The 26,264-nt window shown below is 42.7% G+C and overlaps 1 protein-coding gene across 1 annotated transcript; it reads right to left on the bottom strand.

The window, feature by feature from the left end:
- Positions 1–1,131: 1,131 nt before the first annotated feature.
- Positions 1,132–22,573, bottom strand: LOC119895442 (uncharacterized protein KIAA0930 homolog). Its single transcript, XM_038708576.1, is given in 10 exon segments — positions 1,132–6,069; positions 11,669–11,824; positions 11,948–12,107; positions 17,468–17,656; positions 18,026–18,166; positions 19,705–19,806; positions 19,894–19,971; positions 21,970–22,051; positions 22,053–22,072; positions 22,517–22,573. Coding segments are annotated over 10 exon segments (1,026 nt in total). The 3' UTR covers positions 1,132–6,028.
- Positions 22,574–26,264: the final 3,691 nt, after the last annotated feature.

Below are 26,264 nucleotides of genomic sequence, written 5' to 3'. Positions count from 1 at the left end.
GAAGTCTCGCTCTGAAATCTCGTGAGAGGCGAGTTGTTGCAGGACGCCGCCGGTGGAAACGAGCGAGAGGAGTTTTTTGTCTCCGCTGTTCTGTCTGCTTTTACCAAGATTGTGGCACAAACGATCTGGATTCATGGTGAAGCAGAGAAATAAATATTTTAGGATAAAGACGATCAGGTTTGAAGCTGAAAAGCCCGGTTACCTGGTTTTATTTTCCCTTTAACTGTCCGGTTTTCGGGGTAAAATGTTACAAATCCTGCTTTTAAACTTGGTTTGTCCTTTCTGATGAGTAGCCGGACCAGGTCTGAACAGGGCCGAGTAGAATCTCTAAAGTTCTCTGATAACTCCAAACACACTTCTCTTACATAGAGGAGCTGCCAGCCAGACTTTATTTCCTAACGTTACTCCAACACAACAAACTCTCCCTCGTTTCTGCCGGCGTCTTCCTGCAACAGCTCTCCGAGCGAGACTTCAGACTCTTACGCTGCGTAACTATCAACAGATTAAAGTTTACTCCGAGTCAGACTCGTAAATACTGATGATACTGATGGATGTAATCAATCCTGACGATGTTTTTGTGTTCTATTTGGACAGTCGCAGTAACGCTTCAAAGTCGCTGTGTGATGTACGTATGAGTCTAGTTGTTTTAATATCCTGTATGGACTCTGAACACAGATTTAGTTTGTTCCTTTCTGGACTCCATAGCTGTTTGTTTCCTAACCAATGTTAGGATAAGAAGAAGAGGAACTCCCACTAATAAAGACAATTAATCTTAAGGAAAATTACGTGCCGTCCTGAGCATTTAAACTCGTGCGTCGCCAAAACGCTAGCTGGCGGTGGGGTTTAAGTCCCACTGTGTTGATTTTTTCCTCCTTCTTCGGTGGTGTAGGCTGCTACAGACAATGGCAGCAGTTACTTTTAGTGAAATCACTAAAATGCAGAAACGAGAGAAGGCGTCTGAGGAGATGGTGCTTACGACCCTTGAACCGGTCCTCAAGCGGGAAATGCGACACTACCAAGCCGACCAATCAAGGTTCTTGCGGTCTGTCGCCGCGATGTGTACGGAGGCGGCGTAGATATGACGCTGAAGTGTAAACTGACCTTTAGTCTTATACTCTGGAGAGCAGGAGAGAGATTCATAAAATGTTTTTATTTTCATTAAATGAAAAAGTTGTTTGAGAAAAGCGGAGGGCAATAAATCACATTACATGTCGTCGGTTTAAGCCTGTACAGTAATTATCTTTATTAAACCGAAGCGTGGATGACGGATGTAGAAATCAGGAGAACAAAAACAAGCCACAGGCATCAGGTTTTTCTGGTAATGTGTATTTCAATAAATAAACACAGTTTGGAAAGAAAGCAACAGAAGTGTGACGACAACGTGCACATTAACTGTCGGTGTACAAAAGCCGCGATGAGAGCTGTGAGAACACGTCAACAAAAAGTCTTTAACAAACAAGTTTCAAAAAGCGTTTTACAGTGCAAACAGTCTCATCAAACGTTCCTCTGTTAAAGCCGTCTTTGCTATTGATCAGCGTGGATACATTCAGCTGGAGAAACTAAACTACGTCAGCATTAACACACACAGAGAGAGAGAGTGCCCTGTGAATAAGTTCACTGTTAAACACGACACAGAAAAACACCGTGGGCCGATCTGAGTGCAAATCAATCACTGACAGGAAGTGATCAATAACAACAGCTGACTGACTCCAACTCGTGTCACCGTTAACTCATGAAAACATGAGACACCAAAATCTAACACAATCAGCGACCGTTTGAAATTAACTTCATTTGAATAATTGAATATCGACTTTATTTCTGGAACTCATATTTCACACTTGTGATGTGCATTTTCACTACTTGTGGGCACTTTGTATGAATTCAGAATAAGAGGTTATCGATAATTCATAAAATTACTAGCTACAACAAATGGTTCAGTTTCCATAAATCTAAAAATGTCAGATGTTTTCATGTTGCTGCCTTGCGGGGGATAAAAATATAAACAAACGTTCCCAGGAGAAAGTTTTAGGAGTATTTTCATATTCGTGCAATATTACCATTTATCTGATGTGGCTGAATCTTTGAAGGACGACCGTAAAACAGAGCCGAGTTTAAACCCGTTCTGAGTCGCCACATACGGACGCACGGTCGAGACCCCTTGGCGTCAGTTTGTAACACACTGGGGATCCCCTCAGTAGCATCATAGTTAAGTGCTTAAGTAGGCGTAGTATATAAACAATCCGAGTCAGGAGGTGGATCGAAAACTGGACTTTCAACCAGGAGACCGGTGTTCGTTTTCGCATGTGAAACAAAAAGTCGACAGAAAGATCACGTAAGTAACCAGACTATGATCTTTGCCTGAACCCCGCCAAGTGGGTTTTGGTGCCTAAAACACCCTACACATGCAAAAGCGATGCCGAGGGGTCTTGACCAAGCGTCTATGTGTGACGAGTTGGGAACATAAACATACAGCCCTAATAATTAAATATCAGATAGAAACATTAGGGTTACAATGTTTTTACTTTCTAGATCCAAAATATTTAAAAACAGTGAAAATGCTCATTGCTCGATATTTCGGGGAGCTCGAAATTTTGATAAAGTCAGTCAAGAAGATTTACAGATTCCAAGCTGACTTCTGTGAGAAAATAGTAATATTTTAAGAAAAAAGGGGGGATTTTAAAAGAAAAACTCATTATGTAGGTAAAATTCACATTATCTGCTCTCATAAGTGGTTTTACTAATTAATTTATTAATGTTTTCCTTGTAAATTAATATACGAATCGCTTTATTCTTCTAAAATTAGATATTGAATAATCTGAGCAAAGTCGTGAGGTTTTCACAATAAAAAAAAACCCATCCTGTTAGTGTCCTTTGCATCTGAGTGAAATTTGTTTCTTAATACGAACAGATTTGGATTATATTTACAACAAACTGTTTCGGCATTGCATTATTTTTTTAAAAGACATTTATCAGAAGAAGAAGAATCATGTGGAAGGATTCTGGTGTCTCTGTGGTGTTAACTGATGAACACATGAATAATATCTGGTCTTTGGAGCCTCAGCTGGTCATTTCAATGAACAACAGGTGAAAGAAGAAACACCAAAGTAGCACACAGGCAGATTTAAGGCTTTAGGAGCACACTGAGGAAAACGTCGACATCAAACGGAAAACAAACCACGTTCGTCTCTTCTGTCCACACGTGGATCCAGGCGGCTTCCCTTTAAAATCGCCTTCTCTTCTGTAGTTTTTCAAGTCACTTCCAGTTTGTGAGTCGCAGTTTTTAAACTAAAGCCAGTAAAAAGTCAAAGCTGGGTTACTGTGAATTTTCTTATTTTTTTGTGTGTGTCTTAACTTAAAGGTGAGAAATCAACGAATCAACATAGAGCAGTTGATTTATCAAGATGTTGTGAGGCCGTTGCGTCCATCAAAGGAATCTGAAGCAAACAAACTAAAAAATAAGAAACTAAATTAAAAATAAGAACTTCATTCGGGTTTGTCAGTTTTTTTTAATAACCAAACCAAGTCTGTATTTTATCAGTACTGAGTCTTTATGGGTCTAAATGTGATCAGAAATAGCCCCACGGCGGAGTCGCTAATCAGATCCTCAGTTTATGATACATTCTTAAAACTAACTTTTACATGACTATTTTCTTATTTTTCCCTTTTGTAAATCTCTTCGCTTCTTCCCGCCCCATAGTTTATTTTGGAAAACATGTACGGTAGTCAACGACGAGAAGCGGCTAATGCTTTTATCCTGTTTGAATTGTGTCCTGAACTTCACACGTGATGTTTGTCAGTTTAAAAGATAATTTAAATATAAGAAAGTCTTAGTTTGTTGTAAAACGGAAAAGATTAGTTAGTTTTGAAACCGCTCGATGAACTACATCTCTCGTCTCGTGCAATATACATTGTAAGCTAACGTACTAGCTAGGTAAGTTAGCTGCGTTCTACGCACAGATTTTTCTCACTTGATGTGTTTATTCCAACGACTCCTGGTTCTTTCATCACGTCATCTACACATGGAAGCTCTTTAGCGTTAGCTTTAGTAATGTTAGCTTCAGTCACATTAGCTACAGTAATGTTAGCTACAGTGACTTTAGCTATAGTAATGTCAGCATCAGTGATTTTAGCATCAGTAACAGTTTCAGTGACATTAGCTTCTGTAACATTAGCTTCAGTCACGTTAGCTTCAGTGATGTTACCGTCAGGGATTTGTTGGTGATTTATTGTCAGTGAAGCTAATGATCAGTAACATTAGCTTCTGTCATGTTAGCTTCAGTGAAGTTAGCTTCTGTAACATTAGTTTCAGTCACATTAGCTACAGTAATGTTAGCTACAGTGACTTTAGCTATAGTAATGTCAGGATCAGTGATTTTAGCATCAGTAATAGTTTCAGTGATGTTAGCTTCTGTAACATTAGCATCGGTGATTGTAGCATCAGTAACATTAGCATCAGTAACATTAGCTTATGTCATTTTAGCTTCAGTACGTTAGCATCAGTCACATTAGCATCAGTGATTTTAGCATCAGTAACATTAGCTTCTGTCACGTTAGCTTCAGTACATTAGCATCGGTGATTTTAGCATCAGTAACATTAGCTTCTGTCACGTTAGCTTCAGTACATTAGCATCGGTGATTTTAGCATCAGTAACATTAGCTTCTGTCACGTTAGCATCAGTGATTGTAGCATCAGTAAGATTAGCATCGGTGATTTTAGCTTCTGTCACGTTAGTCTTATACTTCAACCGTTTTATGACAAACTGCGACTTTCTTGACTTTAAATTATCTTTTTGACAAACATCGTGTGTGTAGCTCAGGACACAAATCAAACGGGATCAAAACATTAGTTGTCTCTCGCCGTTGACTACTGAACATATTTTTTCCTAAATAAGGTCCTGTGGCGGTCCACCTGAAGGGGCGGGGCTTACACTCATATAAAAGCACCCAGCTGGGACCGACTGATCAGAAGAGCCACAGAAACGTTGAAGCCAGTTGGAATATTTAAAGGGAAAAACCCAAAACTGTGATTTTACTTTCACAACATGAGAATAAAGTGGTTCTTTTATTTCTTGTAAAATTATGATTTTATTTTGATTTAAGTCATTTTTATATATTTTTTAATATATATTTTAATAAAAGTTTTACCAGATACATGTTGTTCTTGTTTAAGTAGTTGTCATATTCTACTTGTTGCTGTGAACTGGATTATGTTTCAGGTAGCTGAGCAAAAGAAAATGAATCTGCTGATCATCACAGAAAAACAGTAAAAAGTACCAAATAAGTGCTGGTTACAGGTTCTCGTGTGCTTCTTACTGTTGGTATTGGAGCACTGACAGAATAATCAGCATGAAGTCAAAGTTGTGATGAACACTGGTGACTTTCAGATACTTACGAGTCAATAAATGTGTTAACTGAGCGACTAGTAATCCATTTCCTGTTGTGAACGTGTCTGAATAAACACGGGGAGGGGATGCGACCCCCGCTTCGCCCGGTTATAGGAGGGAAGCTGTGCACATTTACCGTTTCCTCTCATACAAAAAAAAAAACGCCTCACGCCGTCTTGAGTGTAAATATTTTACAAAAAGAATAACTCCACGCGGTTCGTACGTGTCGAAAGCAGAACCTTCGGTCAAGGCGTCTCAGTGAGTAAAGCAGCAGGATATTTACAGGAACACGCACGTTCTCCACCTCCCTCACCTTCCGGGTCAGAGTTCAGCCAAAGCCTTTTTTTTTTTTTTTTTAACAATACTTTAAACATCATGTGATCCTGACGCCAGGCCCGTTTCTGTGGAGACGACCTCTTGGACCCAGCAGGGGACTGAAAAGAAGAAGAAGAAGAAGAAGAGGCACTTCTCGGATGGCTGGTTGGTTTGTCGTCCCCTCTGACAGAGTCTCTCTGCGTTCGGGTCGTCTCCTCCGACTCGTCTTCAGGTGTTCGGTGGTCGCTCTGGCCACCGGGCGGCGCTGCTGTGGTCTCAGTGGCCTGATGCAGGAGGCACTTGGTAGTGACGCTCTGAGTCCAGCTCTGCTATGTCATCAGGATGGGCTTCTGCCGGACCTCCAGGATATCTGACGAAACGACACACAGTGAGTCTACGGCGAACCCGCTGACATTTAGTCCTTACAACTTACTACTTGCTACTAGGACTTAATTACTAGGTACTAGTAACTATTCCCGTTTTACTAGAACCTGCTGACTAGATCCTGGTAGTTATTTTTGGTTTTACTAGAAACTGCTGACTAGATTCTGGTAGTTATTTTTGGTTTTACTAGAACCTGCTGACTAGATCCTGGTAGTTATTTTTGGTTTTACTAGAACCTGCTGACTAGATCCTGGTAGTTATTTTTGGTTTTACTAGAAACTGTTGACTAGATCCTGGTAGTTATTTTTGGTTTTACTAGAAACTGTTGACTAGATCCTGGTAGTTATTTTTGGTTTTACTAGAAACTGCTGACTAGATCCTGGTAGTTATTTTTGGTTTTACTAGAAACTGCTGACTAGATCCTGGTAGTTATTTTTGGTTTTACTAGAAACTGCTGACTAGATCCTGGTAGTTATTTTTGGTTTTACTAGAAACTGCTGACTAGATCCTGGTAGTTATTTTTGGTTTTACTAGAAACTGCTGACTAGATCCTGGTAGTTATTTTTGGTTTTACTAGAAACTGCTGACTAGATCCTGGTAGTTATTTTTGGTTTTACTAGAACCTGCTGACTAGCTACTGGTAGTTATTTTTGGTTTTACTAGAAACTGCTGACTAGATCCTGGTAGTTATTTTTGGTTTTACTAGAAACTGCTGACTAGATCCTGGTAGTTATTTTTGGTTTTACTAGAAACTGCTGACTAGATCCTGGTAGTTATTTTTGGTTTTACTAGAAACTGCTGACTAGATCCTGGTAGTTATTTTTGGTTTTACTAGAAACTGTTGACTAGATCCTGGTAGTTATTTTTGGTTTTACTAGAAACTGCTGACTAGATCCTGGTAGTTATTTTTGGTTTTACTAGAAACTGCTGACTAGATCCTGGTAGTTATTTTTGGTTTTACTAGAAACTGCTGACTAGATCCTGGTAGTTATTTTGGTTTTACTAGAAACTGCTGACTAGCTACTGGTAGTTATTTTTGGTTTTACTAGAAACTGCTGACTAGATCCTGGTAGTTATTTTTGGTTTTACTAGAAACTGCTGACTAGATCCTGGTAGTTATTTTTGGTTTTACTAGAACCTGCTGACTAGATCCTGGTAGTTATTTTTGGTTTTACTAGAAACTGTTGACTAGATCCTGGTAGTTATTTTTGGTTTTACTAGAAACTGTTGACTAGATCCTGGTAGTTATTTTTGGTTTTACTAGAAACTGCTGACTAGATCCTGGTAGTTATTTTTGGTTTTACTAGAAACTGCTGACTAGATCCTGGTAGTTATTTTTGGTTTTACTAGAAACTGCTGACTAGATCCTGGTAGTTATTTTTGGTTTTACTAGAAACTGCTGACTAGATCCTGGTAGTTATTTTTGGTTTTACTAGAAACTGCTGACTAGATCCTGGTAGTTATTTTTGGTTTTACTAGAAACTGCTGACTAGATCCTGGTAGTTATTTTTGGTTTTACTAGAACCTGCTGACTAGCTACTGGTAGTTATTTTTGGTTTTACTAGAAACTGCTGACTAGATCCTGGTAGTTATTTTTGGTTTTACTAGAAACTGCTGACTAGATCCTGGTAGTTATTTTTGGTTTTACTAGAAACTGCTGACTAGATCCTGGTAGTTATTTTTGGTTTTACTAGAAACTGCTGACTAGATCCTGGTAGTTATTTTTGGTTTTACTAGAAACTGTTGACTAGATCCTGGTAGTTATTTTTGGTTTTACTAGAAACTGCTGACTAGATCCTGGTAGTTATTTTTGGTTTTACTAGAAACTGCTGACTAGATCCTGGTAGTTATTTTTGGTTTTACTAGAAACTGCTGACTAGATCCTGGTAGTTATTTTTGGTTTTACTAGAAACTGCTGACTAGCTACTGGTAGTTATTTTTGGTTTTACTAGAAACTGCTGACTAGATCCTGGTAGTTATTTTTGGTTTTACTAGAAACTGCTGACTAGATCCTGGTAGTTATTTTTGGTTTTACTAGAAACTGCTGACTAGATCCTGGTAGTTATTTTGGTTTTACTAGAAACTGCTGACTAGATCCTGGTAGTTATTTTTGGTTTTACTAGATCCTGGTAGTTATTTTTGGTTTTACTAGAAACTGCTGACTAGATCCTGGTAGTTATTTTTGGTTTTACTAGAAACTGCTGACTAGATCCTGGTAGTTATTTTTGGTTTTACTAGAAACTGCTAACTAGATCCTGGTAGTTATTTTTGGTTTTACTAGAAACTGCTAACTAGATCCTGGTAGTTATTTTTGGTTTTACTAGAAACTGCTGACTAGATCCTGGTAGTTATTTTTGGTTTTACTAGATCCTGGTAGTTATTTTTGGTTTTACTAGAAACTGTTGACTAGATCCTGGTAGTTATTTTTGGTTTTACTAGAAACTGCTAACTAGATCCTGGTAGTTATTTTTGGTTTTACTAGAAACTGCTGACTAGATCCTGGTAGTTATTTTTGGTTTTACTAGATCCTGGTAGTTATTTTTGGTTTTACTAGAAACTGTTGACTAGATCCTGGTAGTTATTTTTGGTTTTACTAGAAACTGCTGACTAGATCCTGGTAGTTATTTTTGGTTTTACTAGAAACTGTTGACTAGATCCTGGTAGTTATTTTTGGTTTTACTAGAAACTGCTGACTAGCTACTGGTAGTTATTTTTGGTTTTACTAGAAACTGCTGACTAGATCCTGGTAGTTATTTTTGGTTTTACTAGAAACTGCTGACTAGATCCTGGTAGTTATTTTTGGTTTTACTAGAAACTGTTGACTAGATCCTGGTAGTATTTTTGGTTTTACTAGAAACTGCTGACTAGCTACTGGTAGTTATTTTTGGTTTTACTAGAAACTGCTGACTAGATCCTGGTAGTTATTTTTGGTTTTACTAGAAACTGCTGACTAGATCCTGGTAGTTATTTTTGGTTTTACTAGAAACTGCTGACTAGATCCTGGTAGTTATTTTTGGTTTTACTAGAAACTGCTGACTAGATCCTGGTAGTTATTTTTGGTTTTACTAGAAACTGCTGACTAGATCCTGGTAGTTATTTTTGGTTTTACTAGAAACTGCTGACTAGATCCTGGTAGTTATTTTTGGTTTTACTAGATCCTGGTAGTTATTTTTGGTTTTACTAGAAACTGCTGACTAGATCCTGGTAGTTATTTTTGGTTTTACTAGAAACTGCTGACTAGATCCTGGTAGTTATTTTTGGTTTTACTAGAAACTGCTAACTAGATCCTGGTAGTTATTTTGGTTTACTAGAAACTGCTAACTAGATCCTGGTAGTTATTTTTGGTTTTACTAGATCCTGGTAGTTATTTTTGGTTTTACTAGAAACTGCTGACTAGATCCTGGTAGTTATTTTTGGTTTTACTAGAAACTGCTGACTAGATCCTGGTAGTTATTTTTGGTTTTACTAGAAACTGCTGACTAGATCCTGGTAGTTATTTTTGGTTTTACTAGAAACTGCTGACTAGATCCTGGTAGTTATTTTTGGTTTTACTAGAAACTGCTGACTAGATCCTGGTAGTTATTTTTGGTTTTACTAGAAACTAATTACATATTTTTGCCACTGAAATCTCCGGGGCTCTGCAGTTCAGATATTACGGTACTAGCAACTATTCCATCTAACTAGTATCTGTTAGTTGGAGACTAGTACCTGTAGTCACTACTAAATATTCAGTAAACTAGTAAATATTAGTAGGATATTACTAACATTTTCATTCTTACTGGTAAGTATTTTACTAGTAAAAAGGCTTGTTGATAGTAACATTTTAATTCTTTCCAGTAAAAATGAAACAGATGATATCTAAACTGCAGAGCCCCGTAGATTTCAATTAGTTACTAACGAACTACCTAATCAATAGTTACTAGTAAAGCAGGAATAGTTACTGGTGACCAGAGGTGGGTAGAGTAGCCAAAAACAAGTACTCAAGTAGAAGTAAAAGTAGTGATCAAAAAAGTTGTTGAGTACAAAAGTATTTACTAAAAAAATCACTTGAGTAGTGAGAAACTGAGTAAGTCAAGAAATAAAAAATAAAACAAGTCTCTTATTTCAGTCTGGTAGTACTGCGATAAGTAAAGCTTGTTTAAAAAGAAATTCTTTCCTTGTTGTCTATAATATTAAATTATGATTTAGGAGGAAAATCTGTGATGTTCCATAAATTATTGCTTATTAAATGCAGGTGTGTCTGTGTTTTTGTGTAATCTGTCATCAGGCTACGCCAAGATAAATACAGACGGCTTGAATATTTTCATTAAGGTAGAAAGCAGGACGACTTTTTAAGCATGATTTACTGTGTGTAGCCATTATTAAACATATTAGCATTAACACGTGTGACCTCTGACCTGAGGCGCTGCAGCGTGCGTGTGACCTCCGACCTGTGGCGTGTGACCTCTGACCTGAGGCGCTGCAGCGTGCGTGTGACCTCTGACCTGTGGCGTGTGACCTCTGACCTGTGGCGTGTGACCTCTGACCTGAGGCGCTGCAGCGTGCGTGTGACCTCTGACCTGTGGTGTGTGACCTCTGACCTGAGGCGCTGCAGCGTGCGTGTGACCTCTGACCTGTGGTGTGTGACCTCTGACCTGAGGCGCTGCAGCGTGCGTGTGACCTCTGACCTGTGGTGTGTGACCTCTGACCTGAGGCGCTGCAGCGTGCGTGTGACCTCTGACCTGTGGCGTGTGACCTCTGACCTGAGGCGCTGCAGCGTGCGTGTGACCTCTGACCTGTGGCGTGTGACCTCTGACCTGAGGCGCTGCAGCGTGTGTGTGACCTCTGACCTGAGGCGCTGCAGCGTGCGTGTGACCTCTGACCTGTGGTGTGTGACCTCTGACCTGAGGCGCAGCAGCGTGCGTGTGACCTCTGACCTGTGGTGTGTGACCTCTGACCTGAGGCGCTGCAGCGTGCGTGTGACCTCTGACCTGTGGTGTGTGACCTCTGACCTGAGGCGCTGCAGCGTGCGTGTGACCTCTGACCTGTGGCGTGTGACCTCTGACCTGAGGCGCTGCAGCGTGCGTGTGACCTCTGACCTGTGGCGTGTGACCTCTGACCTGAGGCGCTGCAGCGTGCGTGTGACCTCTGACCTGTGGCGTGTGACCTCTGACCTGAGGCGCAGCAGCGTGCGTGTGACCTCTGACCTGTGGCGTGTGACCTCTGACCTGAGGCGCTGCAGCGTGCGTGTGACCTCTGACCTGTGGCGTGTGACCTCTGACCTGAGGCGCTGCAGCGTGCGTGTGACCTCTGACCTGTGGCGTGTGACCTCTGACCTGAGGCGCTGCAGCGTGCGTGTGACCTCTGACCTGTGGCGTGTGACCTCTGACCTGAGGCGCTGCAGCGTGCGTGTGACCTCTGACCTGTGGCGTGTGACCTCTGACCTGAGGCGCTGCAGCGTGCGTGTGACCTCTGACCTGTGGCGTGTGACCTCTGACCTGAGGCGCTGCAGCGTGCGTGTGACCTCTGACCTGTGGCGTGTGACCTCTGACCTGAGGCGCTGCAGCGTGCGTGTGACCTCTGACCTGTGGCGTGTGACCTCTGACCTGTGGTGATGCGGTGCAGCGGCAGCGTGACGTAGGTCAGGTGTGAGTAGAGCAGGAAGTAGTCATCCGTCCGGTTGAGTTTGAGCCAGGAGCCGACCAGCGAGCGTCCGGTCCCCGACAGAGAGCGGGAGCGGAGGTTGGTGGTGGTGTGAAGATCTGAAGCACAAAGCAGGTTCATCGTTAGCGCTGATGATTTAAGCCGACACAGTCCTGCTGAAATAAAACAGACGCTGAAGGAAAAACCGGGCCGGCCAGTTTGCGTCTCAGTTTATTTTTCACCTTCGTCGTCTTCCTCCCTGAAGAACTCCTCGCTGTCGTTGGCCGAGTGAGACTTCTTCATCTCTGCGTTTCGGTTTCGGGGAACTTTCCGCCTCAGCGATGGAGAGAAGAAGGAGGGGCGGTTCCTCTCGGGGGTCGGAGGTGTGCTGAAGGACGTCACCTGGAGGACGACACGTCGTCAACATACTGAGTCACGTTTCCACTTTATACGCCAGCACGCCTCAGAGGCAGAGTGGAAGTGCATGTCTGACAGCTTCAGGTTACCCACGCATCTGCAGGCGTTAGTGAAAACCTGCAGGACTTCCTTTAGGTTCTGAGAAAACAAACTCCTCCCTGTGTCAGCTGGAAACAGGAAGCTGCAGATTAAACTAACCAACAGGATGTGAAGCAGAATAAATTCTGTCTCTGCAACTCCATTACAATTTTAAACCAAATCGAGGGAATTGTGAACCAGAAATGTAATCCGACGCTCCCGTACGCCAGAGCCGTTTTCCTGCCGCTGATTAATGTCAGCTGATGGAACTCCAGGGCTCACGAGGTTCTGGGAGGACGTTTTCAGTTTGCTCGGTGCTGTTTATAACAGACAACTGGTCCCTGACCGTCTCGCGGTGATACCGCTGTTTGGTATCCTAAAGGAACTACAGCTACATTTATTCATGACGCTTTTATCCAAAACGACCTACAGGCATGTGTCTTATCCACTGCGCCATCCCCACCCCTGTCAGCTTCCCTACAGTGACAGGTCTATATCCACTGGGCCACCGTGCCGCCCCCGGTCAGCGTATCGACACTTATAATTATATCAGTCAGCTTTTACTTTGAGAAGTTCTGAAATGTAAAATGCGGATCAAACGCCAGGACGCACACAGAGCAGCTCACGCTTTACTGTGAGCATGTGCAGAAGCGTCCTTCTAATCAGTTTGTTTCACGAGGGAGAAAAAAAGCATCTTAGCAGGATGTCGGGATCGATCATGAAACCCTCCCATCAGGAGTCTCGCACTCTACCGGCTGAGCTAAGCGAGGATTTGAAACAACTTGACTTTGTTTCCGACCCGCCATGTTAACGACTTATGCGCCGACCCCTGGAAAGAGAAACACTGACAGCAACATTTTACTGCAACATGAGTACTTCTACTTTCGTACTTCATGTACATGCTGCTGATAATACGTATTGGAGTGTTTTCAGGATCTGAATACTTCTCCCAACACCAACGTGGCGGCCTGAGCAACAGAAACTTGTGTATTTGATGGACACGTGTTGCAGCTCAGGTGAACACGTGGCGTAAATTAAATGGATCAAACGTTTGGCACGTTCCCTTAAACGACGACTTCAATCGATTATAATAATAATCACATGATCATTTCAGCTCTGAACGATCAGGCCGGCGTGTTTCTCTGATCGATTTGATGTGTGAAACCGGAGAAACTGGATTTCGGTCAGTCAGCAGATGATTTGGTAAAAACAAAACTTCCTCCTGAGCTCTGAGGATCCATCTGGAGGACAGACTGTTAAAAGATGTATGATCCAGTCGGCCGCATCCATTATTGATCGTGACCTGATTTCACGTCTTTGTGCGGAGCGTGGTCGTGCTGCCCGCCGTCGCCTCTCGGGGTTTTCTGTTCTGTTGCTCGACAGCCGCAGACAAACAGGAAGTGAAACTGCTCCTCGGTTCTGCTGAAAACCTCCACCGCTTGTAAACTGACTGACGGGAAGTTTGTAAATTCAGGCTGCGAAACACCAGACGGAGTCTTTTAAAGTCTTTCTAATGAAGCCTGCAGGATAGAAGTTCATGCAGGCGGGTGGAACAGAAATATCCTGATAAAATGAGTTTCACCTCATTTGCACACAAAACGTCTTGGAAAGAACTTTGATCTGTTTTCAGATATTTATGTTCCACCTCGTCGCTCCACGCAAAGACATCTCTGCTGGTCTTCATTCGTCTCTAGCAGTGCTGGACAGGAGGACAGAAAGAGAGAAGGACAGAAAGAGAGAAGGACAGTAGGACAGTAAGAGAGTAGTACTGGACAGAAGGACAGAAAGACAGAAGGACAGTAAGAGAGAAAGACAGAAGGACAGTAGTACTGGACAGAAGGACAGTAAGAGAGAAGGACAGTAGGACAGTAGTACTGGACAGAAGGACAGTAAGAGAGAAGGACAGTAGTACTGGACAGAAGGACAGAAAGAGAGAAGGACAGAAACACAGAAGGACAGTACGAGAGAGACAGTAGGACAGTAAGAGAGAGACAGTAGGACAGTAGTACTGGACAGAAGGACAGTAGTACTGGACAGAAGGACAGTAAGAGAAGGACAGTAGTACTGGACAGAAGGACAGAAACACAGAAGGACAGTAAGAGAGAAGGACAGAAGGACAGTAGTACTGGACAGAAGGACAGTAAGAGAGAAGGACAGAAGGACAGTAAGAGAGAAGGACAGAAGGACAGTAGTACTGGACAGAAGGACAGAAACACAGAAGGACAGTAAGAGAGAAGGACAGTAACACAGAAGGACAGTACGAGAGAGACAGTACAGAAACACAGAAGGACAGTAAGAGAGAGACAGTAGGACAGTAAGAGAGAGACAGTAGGACAGTAGTACTGGACAGAAGGACAGAAACACAGAAGGAGAGTAAGAGAGAAAGACAGAAGGACAGTAGTACTGTAAGAGAGAAGGACAGAAGGACAGTAAGAGAGAAGGACAGTAGGACAGTAGTACTGGACAGTAGGACAGTAAGACAGAAGGACAGTAGTACAGTAAGACAGAAGGACAGTAGTACTGGACAGTAGGACAGTAAGACAGAAGGACAGTAGTACTGGACAGTAAGAGAGAAGGACAGAAGGACAGTAGTACTGGACAGTAGGACAGTAAGAGAGAAGGACAGAAGGACAGTAAGAGAGAAGGACAGAAGGACAGTAAGAGAGAAGGACAGAAGGACAGTAGTACTGGACAGTAGGACAGTAGTACTGGACAGTAGGACAGTAAGACAGAAGGACAGTAGTACTGGACAGTAGGACAGTAAGAGAGAAGGACAGTAGTACTGGACAGTAGGACAGTAAGAGAGAAGGACAGAAGGACAGTAGTACTGGACAGTAGGACAGTAAGAGAGAAGGACAGAAGGACAGTAGTGGACAGAAGGACAGAAACACAGAAGGACAGTACGAGAGAGACAGTAGGACAGTAGTACTGGACAGTAGGACAGTAAGAGAGAAGGACAGTAGGACAGTAGTACTGGACAGTAGTACAGTAAGACAGAAGGACAGTAGTACAGTAAGACAGAAGGACAGTAAGACAGAAGGACAGTAGGACAGTAAGAGAGAAGGACAGAAGGACAGTAGTACTGGACAGAAGGACAGAAACACAGAAGGACAGTAAGAGAGAAGGACAGAAACACAGAAGGACAGTACGAGAGAGACAGTACAGAAACACAGAAGGACAGTAGTACTGGACAGAAGGACAGTAAGAGAGAAGGACAGAAAGACAGTAGTACTGGACAGTAGTACAGTAAGACAGAAGGACAGTAGTACAGTAAGACAGAAGGACAGTAGTACTGGACAGTAGGACAGTAAGACAGAAGGACAGTAGTACTGGACAGTAGGACAGTAAGAGAGAAGGACAGAAGGACAGTAGTACTGGACAGTAGGACAGTAAGACAGAAGGACAGTAGGACAGTAAGACAGAAGGACAGTAGTACTGGACAGTAGGACAGTAAGACAGAAGGACAGTAGGACAGTAAGACAGAAGGACAGTAAGAGAGAAGGACAGAAGGACAGTACTGGACAGAAGGACAGAAACACAGAAGGACAGTACGAGAGAGACAGTAGGACAGTAGTACTGGACAGTAGTACAGTAAGACAGAAGGACAGTAGTACAGTAAGACAGAAGGACAGTAAGACAGAAGGACAGTAGGACAGTAAGAGAGAAGGACAGAAGTACTGGACAGAAGGACAGAAACACAGAAGGACAGTAAGAGAGAAGGACAGAAACACAGAAGGACAGTACGAGAGAGACAGTAGGACAGTAGTACTGGACAGAAGGACAGAAACACAGAAGGACAGTAAGAGAGAGACAGTACAGAAACACAGAAGGACAGTAGTACTGGACAGAAGGACAGTAAGAGAGAAGGACAGAAGGACAGTAGTACTGGACAGTAGGACAGAAACACAGAAGGACAGTAAGAGAGAAGGACAGAAGGACAGTAGTACTGGACAGAAGGACAGTAGTACTGGACAGTAGTACAGTAAGACAGAAGGACAGTAGTACTGGACAGTAGGACAGTAAGAGAGAAGGACAGTAGGACAGTAGTACTGGACAGTAGGACAGTAAGACAGAAGGACAGTAGTACTGGACAGTAGGACAGCAAGAGAGAAGGACAGAAGGACAGTAGTACTGGACAGAAGGACAGAAACACAGAAGGACAGTAAGAGAGAGACAGTACAGAAACACAGAAGGACAGTAGTACTGGACAGAAGGACAGTAAGAGAGAAGGACAGTAGGACAGTAAGAGAGAAGGACAGTAGGACAGTAAGAGAGAAGGACAGAAGGACAGCAGTACTGGACAGAAGGACAGTAAGAGAGAAGGACAGAAGGACAGCAGTACTGGACAGAAGGACAGTAGGACAGTAAGAGAGAAAGACAGAAGGACAGTAAGAGAGAAGGACAGTAGGACAGTAAGAGAGAAGGACAGAAGGACAGTAGGACAGGAGAAGACAATCTGCTGCATCAGTGGTTTTGGGTCAGCGCCCCCCCTCTATCCATCATCCAGGTCCTTTATTGCCCCCCATCAAAAAAAAGATGTTTTTCTGAATTTTTTTATTTTATTTATTTATTGTAGTTGTTGTTGTTGTTAAAAACACATAACTGAATGACAACATATTGATTCATTTCCCAGGTAACAAATGTTTCCCATGTGAAAATGTTATCATTATATTTAACTAATAAGTGAAGTGGGGGGTCTGAGGCTCCTCCCCCAGAGGAATCTGAGCATTAAACACTTCATTTCCTGCATTCTGCTGAAATGCTGCTCCAATTTATGGTGGAAATGTCTTTTTATATAACGGGACTCAAAGTATATAATAGAATCTAACGCAGTCAGGCTCTCAGGCTCTCAGGCATTCAGCTTGTTTCATTTCATGCGAAACTGACCGACACCTGTGACCAGACAGAAAGCTCACCTGTTAACCCCAACAGAGCAACAGGGCTTCAGGTTTTAGCGTTACACAGAATATCCCTGTTGTAAACGTGGAACCAGAAGACGTTCGCGGTGTGTTCCTCAGAGAAATAAACACTTTTCCACAGTAATACCAAGAAACACAGCGTTAAGTTTCCAAAAATAATAATAATAGTGGTCTAAAATAGACGGAGATCATTTGTGACACGCAGCTAAAGTGTGGACGAGGCCTGAGAATAACTTTAACAGGTCGGTTTAATAACTTGACTAAAGCTGGAAACAGGAGTGTAAAGAAAGTGGAAATAACAAAAGTTGTACTTGAGGTCTCGGGTTTCACGGTGTTTGTGCTCCTCACCCTCTCGTGCATGGGGGACACCTGGTCCTCCTCGGTGCCGCAGGGGGAGGTGTCGCCCGTCGGCACCCTGCTGACGGCCATCTCGGCGTGACCTTTGCCCTGCGGCCCCTTCATCCTCACAAACTCCATGTTGTTGTACTTGTAGAAGCCAAAAGACATCCGCTGGGCCATCTTAGCAGCGACGCTCACCTGCAGCACAAACAGTGTTAAATTTGGATTTAATCACCTCGACTCTCAAAATATTGTCCGTATTTCTAAGTAGCAGAAACTGTAGTTTCTATCCGTGTGTCCCTCCACGTGTCCCCCAGTGACACAGAAAGGGTCTAATTAGTACATCACACCAAAATCTTTCTTCTCCGGGAGCCGTTTGTTTCAACATCGAGCAAATAAATGAGCAGGACGCGTTTGGACTTTTCTTTTTTGTTTCTTCTGCCCCACCTTGTTCTGCTGTTGTAATAAAAAAACCTTTCATAAATAAAACAAACAATAAAAGTACTTGTCATCCACATGTTTGAGTCAAGCGAGATGGCGAACAGCATTTAGCTGACGGCTTCTCACCCGGTTGTCGTAGACCTTCTTGAGGGCCTCATAGCGGATCGAGCCCTGGAAGATGACGCCCTGGAAGGTGTTGCTCTTGTCGCTCGCCACCAGCTCCACGCACACCATCTCCCCCTCGCCCACCGTCATGTCACTGAACACCTGCACGAACACCACAAGAGGAATGATTTCCTTTACCGGCCTTGAACGAGGGCCTCTGCAGACTCGTGATAAAGTTCAGAGACAAACAGCCTGGGACCGTCGGGTTCAGCCGAGCGACTTTAAACACTTATTGACTTCCAGCAGAGGAAACTCTGATCTGGTGTTTTTCCCTCCAGTCGGCCAATAAAACGAGGTGTTAGTGCAGGAGCTTGTTTTTAAAAGCATCAGGTTTACGCTTCATTCACCTCCAATCAGCTGCTGCAGTTTTAAACAAATGTACTTTTTACACCCGATCAATACTTCAATAATCGCAGTAAACCATCCGACCCCTGAGCTGCTCCCAGTCCGTTTCACTCCTTCATGTTTACGAGCTCAATTTGATCTGAACTTACAGTATTATAGGGCGGCAACTAACGATTATTTTCATTATCGATTATTTTCTTGATTAGCTGTTAGGTTCAGAAAATTGTGAAAACTGTCGATCAGTGTTTCCCAAAGCTGAAGGTGACGTCCTCAAAGGTCTCGTTTTCTCCACAACCCAAATATATTCAGTTTACTGCCACCGAAGAGCAAAAGCAGCAGAAAATATTCACATTTACGAAGCTGGAATCAGAGAATTTAGACATTTTTTCTCAAAGCCATTAATTATCAAAATAATTTACAACTAATCGGTTAATGGACTAATTGTTGCAGCTCTGCAATAATACATCACAACTTGTTAGTTAGCAGCTGGATGATGAAGTGTCTCTGCCCTTTGAACAGCAGGGCAGTGCAGGTTTGAAAAACTCCAGTAACCGTCTTTCAGGCCAAATGCGAGGCGCGCGTTGGGGGCGGCGCCATTACATGCAAAGACGAGGAGAGACGAGATATCCCGGCGGAGATGCAAAGGCGCAAGTTGAAACTCAGGATTACTATTTCAAAAAGAGAAGATTACGGTTACTAATCCCAGTTACGCTGCTTTACTGCGTTACCACCATCCTTGACGTGCACGCGTGACGGTGCTGCAGGTCAGAGCGAGTTCAGGCTGAGAAGCCGGACCTGATGTTCACCTCAGCTAAATGAAGGACAGAAGGAGAGAGAGGCGTTCTTCCCACAGCTGGACGCATCACCGTCATTGTGTCACAGTCTGAGGTGTAAAGAACATGTCGTCCGTTGTCAACTTTGTTCGACCAGCAAAAATCTTTCAACCGCCAACAATTCTACACGTGATTTCCTGAAGCGCCTGAAGCAGCACAGCTGAAACTCCGAGACCTGCTTTATTTGTTTATTTCTGCCAGAGGCCTTAAGAAACTAAAATGATATCAGTTAGTCGGGAGAGACCTGCTTTATTTTTATTTATTTTTGCATCCTCTGGTCTGAGAGGCTGCATGTTTCCAGTTTGGCTGCTTGTCGACTCCTCAGGTTCATTATTGTTCCAGTGGATTCATCTCTAAACAGCGTGCGTGTGAAAGTAACATAAGTCATATTAGCCGAACTCTGCTCATTTCACAGGCTGCCGTGTGGCTCAGAAAGGGTTAAAGTCGGGAGAGAAACGTCACCTCCTCAAAGTTGTCGATCATGAAGAAGATGTTCGGGTAGCTCATCTTGGACTCCTCTCCTTTGCTGTCCATGGCGTGTTTGCTGGGAGATGCAAACACTTCCTGTGAAAAGGTCAGACAGACAGAACGGATGAAAGGTCGGCAGCTTCATTAACGTCCGCTCAGATAAACGCTGGCCCGGCTTCCTACCTGACATTTCTTCTTGTGGATGTGGATATCTCCTGCGTCTGAGCGCGTGCACACGGCACACGTCACCACGTAGTCCAGCTGCAAGAGAGCAGAGTTATTTCAGGTTACTGTTGGCGTCAGTGGACAAAGAATAATCACAAAATCTACCTGCCGTCAGACTGAAATACGGTAATTGTTTCCTGCTTCCTGTCCTTCTTTCTATCCTTGCGTGGGCGCTGACTGAACGCCACCTTGTTACTGCTTTGTTCAGTTTGCTTAGTGTCTTAAGTTAAAGTTAAACTGTGTTGTAAACAGAAAGTATTTTGCGTTGTCGCTGAGATTAAAACATTTTATTTTGGGCCAACCTTTGGGTCTCACTGCTCCCTTATCTCCTGCTACACTCATGAGCTGATGTTTTTCTTCTCCGTCACTGCTTTGTCAAATGTTTAAGTGTAAATGAAACCACAGTGCAGTAAAGTATTCATACAAATGTGTAGTAAAAAGTTGGTAGTACATACTGTAGTTATCTATCTGTGTGTCCCTCCATGTGTCCCCCAGTAAGACAGAAAAAGGCCTAATTAGTACATTTTACACAATCACACCGAAATCCTGACACAAGTTCTTCTCCACGAGCAGTTTGGCCGAAAGACACGGACATCGACTGTTTTTCAACATCTTGCAAAGAAATAACCTGGAAATTTGTAACAAATATCCAAAATAAGTTGTTTTCTTTTTAATGACAAAGTATCTCAAACACAAATGGCCGTATTCTCCTGTAGATAATCAAAGTCCTCACGCACCACATGCTTCAAGTCTGTAAATCTCTAAAATTCATCAAATATAAAAAAAATCATCTGCATTAAAAAGATATTTTATGCTCATCAAAACTTGTGACCTGTAATATTCGGGTTTAATCTTTAATCATGATGAATTATAGTGCAGTACAGTTCAGACTGCGGTGTTTTTGTTCAGACCTGATGTGTTTCTAACAGTGTGAACAATATATTAACTCTTCTGTTCATTTTGTGGAGCGACGCGCTTCAAACAGCTGTAGAATGACCATGTTTCATTGGCCAGTTGCCCTGTCACGTGTGAGCGTGAGCACACGGGTCCAGTACACAAAAATTCACCTTGGAGCACGCCACGTGATGCATGTGCGTACTTTGAGAGAGAGAAACTAAAAGAAAAGAACGGACAGAAAAGCAATATCGTGCAACCCTAAAGTGAACAAGAATCTCAGCTCAGATTTGGGATCCACCAGATGCAGCCTGGAATTTTAAAAAAATATGCGACCTCAGTGTGGACGGTCAGATCGGGATGTCACGATAACAGATACTTCTGTAATAATGAAGGTGCTTGTTTTTCTAGGTACCAAAGTTAACGGGGACGCAAAACGCGGAAGATGGTGACAAGTGCAGCTGCAGCTCCGCGGCGACTCATCGAAAAGACAAACAGTAAGAGTCGTGTGTGGAGAAACTTACGGGGACTTTAGTCAGAGACCGCTGGCGTTTACAGGTACACGTTTACAGCCAAGCTCGGAGTTGGCTGCCATCCCTCACTGTACCGTCTGTGTCATCTGTCATTTCTGGACTGATGGTGTCACCACGTCAGGACATTTAAAGGCTGAGCAGACGTGTGTGTGACCTCTGCTGCTGTTTTACAGTCACTGAGCTGATCATTTAGTAAAGCAGCGTGTGTTGAAGTACTCTGGATTTATTATGTAGCTTTAACAACTACTAAATTTCTGGTATCGTGACGTCCCTGCTTAACTCTAGAGCGAGTTCGGGCGGAAACAGTAGAGAGAGAGCTGTAAGGCCGTACGGCGCAGGAAACTGTAATGAAGACGATGAAAAGGACAAAGTTGTGAAGATTTGTCAGAAGCCGGAAAGCGGTAGAGGGCGATGAAACTAGCAGGAGCTAACCTCTGAGGCCTCCACGTTTACCTCCGTACGCCAGCGTACTGTTCTCAGAGAAATCTGATGTGGGCAGTCACGCCTCGCATGATGAGTGTGACATGAAAGTGTTTTTGTGCGTCTGAAGCTGAAGTCGTGTCCATCGCCACCACTGTGAGCGGGACAGTGTTGCGGTAGTTTTCACCTTCTGCAGGATGAGGTTCAGGTAGACGCTCTCCTCCCAGTCGATGTCCGGGTCTCCGAGGCCCGGCAGCTTCTTGGAGTCTCCTGTAGACCTCCACCTCCACCTGAAACAGAGCCGACACGGCGGATCAGAACAGCTACTGATGACGTTACAACACACAACGTATATCTGACAGCGAGTTTATGAGAGCGGGTCGATCCGGGAGCGGAGGAACCGGAGTAACGTCAGTTTGACGTCAAAAGGAGATCCGAGACTCTGAGCTGCAGCAGGTGGATCGGACTTCAGCTGAACCCGTTAACGCGATAAGGATCCATCGTTACCGATTTCTCCTGTATGAAACATGCAGAGCCTTTGTGTGGTTTCGCCAATTTATTCACAATTAAAAAATGAAATCGAGCTCAGGTGCATCCTGTTCGCTCTCATTTTCTTTGACATTTCCCAAAGATCCTGATTCAGTTCATTTTAATTAATTCAATTGATCAGGCAGGATTTTAAAAAGGCACACAGCTGTTTGTGTGACTGGACACGTCGCTGGTTTATGTCATACCGGAGTTACAGAGCCCAGAGTGACTCCTTCACTACGCAACAGTACAAAGTTCAACATTATTACAAATGGTAGCCAGTTAATCTCTCTGTCAGCTGAACTTTATAACTGCTGGAGTTCATTTATAACTAAACATGATATTTATAAACTCTTCATGTGTTTTGTGGGAAGAAGCTGAAGCTGTCAGATAAATTTAGTGAAGTAAAAAGAACAACATCTCCCTCTCAGATGAAGCAGAAGGAGAAAGAGGCGTGAAAAGAAAATACTCAAGTAAAGTAGCTCAAATTTTAAGTACAGTACTTGAGTAAATGCACTTAATTACTGCAGCGCAGCAACATGTGGATGGAAGAAGCCACTGTGACGTTTGAACAGATACGCTCAGATTTATCAAACCTAATTCATCTTCTCTGGTGTCTGTCGTTCAGAGGGTGGCGGTTTATCCCAAGTCCATGTGAGGAGAATCAATCTGCGGCTTCGGCTCTTTCCTGCACGCTGCGATGTTACAGCCGTCTGAGACGTTGGGCCGTACAGTCGTGTCACATCTGGCGTCAGATATTGAGCTCCAATAATCAACCAGAGAGCGACATGACCAGAACATGTGGCCCAGTGAGACCAGGTCACTGCACCAATTCAATTCAGCTTCATCAGCATGAATGTAAAACAACAATATTGACAAAGCTATAAATAAATCACAAAAGAACAATTCCTTTCATACAGTTCATTAAATAAAGTAAATAAAATACAGTAAAAGTGTCTGTGTGTCTTAAAAAACATATATATATATATATATATATATATATATATATATATATATATATATATATATATATATATATATATATATATATATATATATATATAATAATATATAAATAAAAAGTGTTAAAAAATGTGAATAAAATATTAAAAATGTAATAAAATAAATAAAAACAACGTGTGTATATTAAGACAAATAAAATATGTATTATAAAACAATGACTAAAAAAAATCTAAATGTGAAATTTAAAAAACAACAAAGGAATTATAAAGAAAATAATATTAATTTGGACAGTGGCTTCGACAGATATCACAGGGTAAAAACAAAGTGTAGCGCAGTATCATGTGGATCTTTCTCACCTCTGCTGTCGTCTCATGAGGCAGATGTTTAACGTGCTGAAGGCAAAATGGAGAACAATGTCAACTTGGGCGGGACGGCGTGACCACGGAGAAAATACCTCAAAGACGTCTCCCTCTCAGGAAACATCTATTTTTCTGCTTTTTTTTGCAGAGTCAGCAGCTTCTTTTCTGTTTCTGTTCCCTTTCTGTAACATGAAGCAGCGTTTTCTTCTTCTCGCAGCAGAAAACAACCTCTGAACGAGCGAGGGCACCAAACAGAATCCGATGCTTATTAAAACGTGAAAAAACGAGAATGTAAATGTTTTGTATTTGTGTGCGTTTTACTGTTTTGAGTGTGAAGGGGGATTTCCTTCCCAGTGTAAACATCCCTGCGCTCTAAATGGCTGGTGAGCGAAATGAATCCTGGCGTGTGGAGGATTCTCCCCGCAGACACGAACCTCTACCTGGTGTGTTTAGAGAGAGACGAGGCGGAGAGGGGAGGCCGGGACTGTGGCTGATGATCGGGAGAATCACTAAATAATGAATAAGAGACCGAGCCGCGAACGTGACTGACCAACAGGAGAAAGGAAGAAGGAAGTGAAGAAAAGAAACATCCTGAGCAGTTGATTCAGGCTCCTGCTCTTTCCTGACCGTCATTCTCCAGGACTTTTCCAGGACTTTTCCAGGACTTTTCCAGTGATGATCCAGCCGGTATGACAGGGATCAGGTCAAACACGTTCCTCTCTGCAGAAATCTCATCTGTGGAATCATTGTTTCATTATTATTTTTTAGAAAGCTTTTTGTGTTCTCTGCTCTGCAAGTCCTTTTTGTCTCCTAACAAATCCCAGCGTTCTCCTGAACTTTAGTTTCCTAAAATCTCTGTAAGGGACAAAGAGTTCTGTCTGATGCAGTTCATTGTTCTGAACCCGGCTTCACTCTTATCCAACTTTCTCCACACACCAACACATGAGAAGGACGACGAAGACGAGGAGGAGGAGGAGGAGAGGGCTTAGTGCACCACATCTGTGTTGATTTGAGATACTATGCTGCTGAATTGTACGTAAATAAGTACACAGTGTACACAGTGTACTGCATGTTAGTGTACTAACACAAGTATCCGAATAGAGAAACACAGCTTCAGTTTTGTCTCTACTCAAGTAATTTTTCCTCCTTTTTTAGCTTTAGCTGCAGCGTTCGGTCCTCTCCTCATCTGTCCTGTGTGACCTTTAACCTTTCTGTGGGCTCATGGGAAATGGTGTTCACTAAAGGCCTCCAGAAATACTGAATAAACAACGTATTTATGGCTTTTAAAGACTCCCCTGGGCGTTTGGAGTGAAGCACACACTGTTTGATGAGCCAGATATTCAGTTCTGTGTTTACTACAAAGTGATTCTGGACGCGGTTTTTGTGGAACAGAAACGCTTCCTGTTTCACTTCAGCTCGCTGCGGCGGCCTCGTCTGAGCCTGAATCCTCCAACAGCAGAGTCACTTCAGTCCGGTCCGTCTGACGTGTCCGGGCTGCAGCCGGCTGCTGATGGACGAGGAGGCGGCGGCGGCACAATGACGTGTAACCATGGAACCAGGGACAGACGGGGGACATGGGACAAACTACAAAAAGGCAGACGCAGACGTGTCCGGGCCAAATGTAATAAAAACGAGATGAAAGGGAGAAACAGAAGCTCGACTGCAGTAACTCTGCAGTACATTATACACACACACACTTCAGTAAATACTGCACAGTATATAATGTACATGCATTATACAGTATATAAATAACTTACATTTGTACTTTATCTGTTTAAAGGATGTTGATCTGTAAGTTTTAAAGAAAAGTTTTTAAGGTTTTTTAAAATGTAACAGAAACTTTGTTGTTTTCACACATTTCTTTTCTTTGTTGTTAATTTAAAGTACAATTCAGGTAACAACATCAAAGGTTTATAAAGATTAATTAAATAAAAACATTTTATTTTATCAATTATCTCTTTGTTTCCTTTTATTTGTCTTCTCTTCTCCTCACTTTCTTAATCAATATATTCATTCTCATAACTTGTCCCAGCAGAGAGTTTTTACATTTAGTTCTTCTGCTGTAAAGACAGTTGGATTCTGAAACAGCTGAAAGCTGCGACTGAAGGGAAAATTGAAAGTGGCTGTGCGTTCGTCTCCTACACAGTTTCTACATTTGAATCGTCTCGTCGAGAACAAAAGCTTCGCACTGATGTAGAAAACAGGACCCGAGAAGAAACCCTTTGGATAAAAACCACCAGCAGCTTCCCGTTTTATTACAACGAGGCACACTTCAGTTTTTGGGGACGCCTTCCTTTTATGTTTCCTGTAATAAACATCAGTGTCCAGTTATTAGGAACACCAGCAAAAACTAATCTAACAGTTCTCCTCCCTGTATGTTCTCATGTTCAGTTTGTCATCGGTTCACAGGTGTTTCTGTTATCCAGCCTGTTCTCACTGATAAATGGGGTGGACAAAATAGCAGAAACAGCTCTCAGTCTGATCTGTACTCTGCTTCAACTGACTTCTTACAATTCTTATGAGGTTTTTGCTCATGTTTTAATGAAAGTGAATGTTCACCACTTCAAGGTCAACAAGGACAAAGCAGATAATGTCTAAAGCAGGATCTGAGCCGAGGAGATCAATACCGTCT

The sequence above is a fragment of the Micropterus salmoides genome, unplaced genomic scaffold, assembly GCF_014851395.1.
Source record: "Micropterus salmoides isolate LMB-PRFRI ecotype aquatic unplaced genomic scaffold, ASM1485139v1 Ms_hic_scaffold_9, whole genome shotgun sequence".
NCBI lineage: Eukaryota > Metazoa > Chordata > Actinopteri > Centrarchiformes > Centrarchidae > Micropterus > Micropterus salmoides.
Note: the sequence above shows the minus strand (reverse complement) of the source record. Positions and strands in the feature narration are given on the sequence as shown.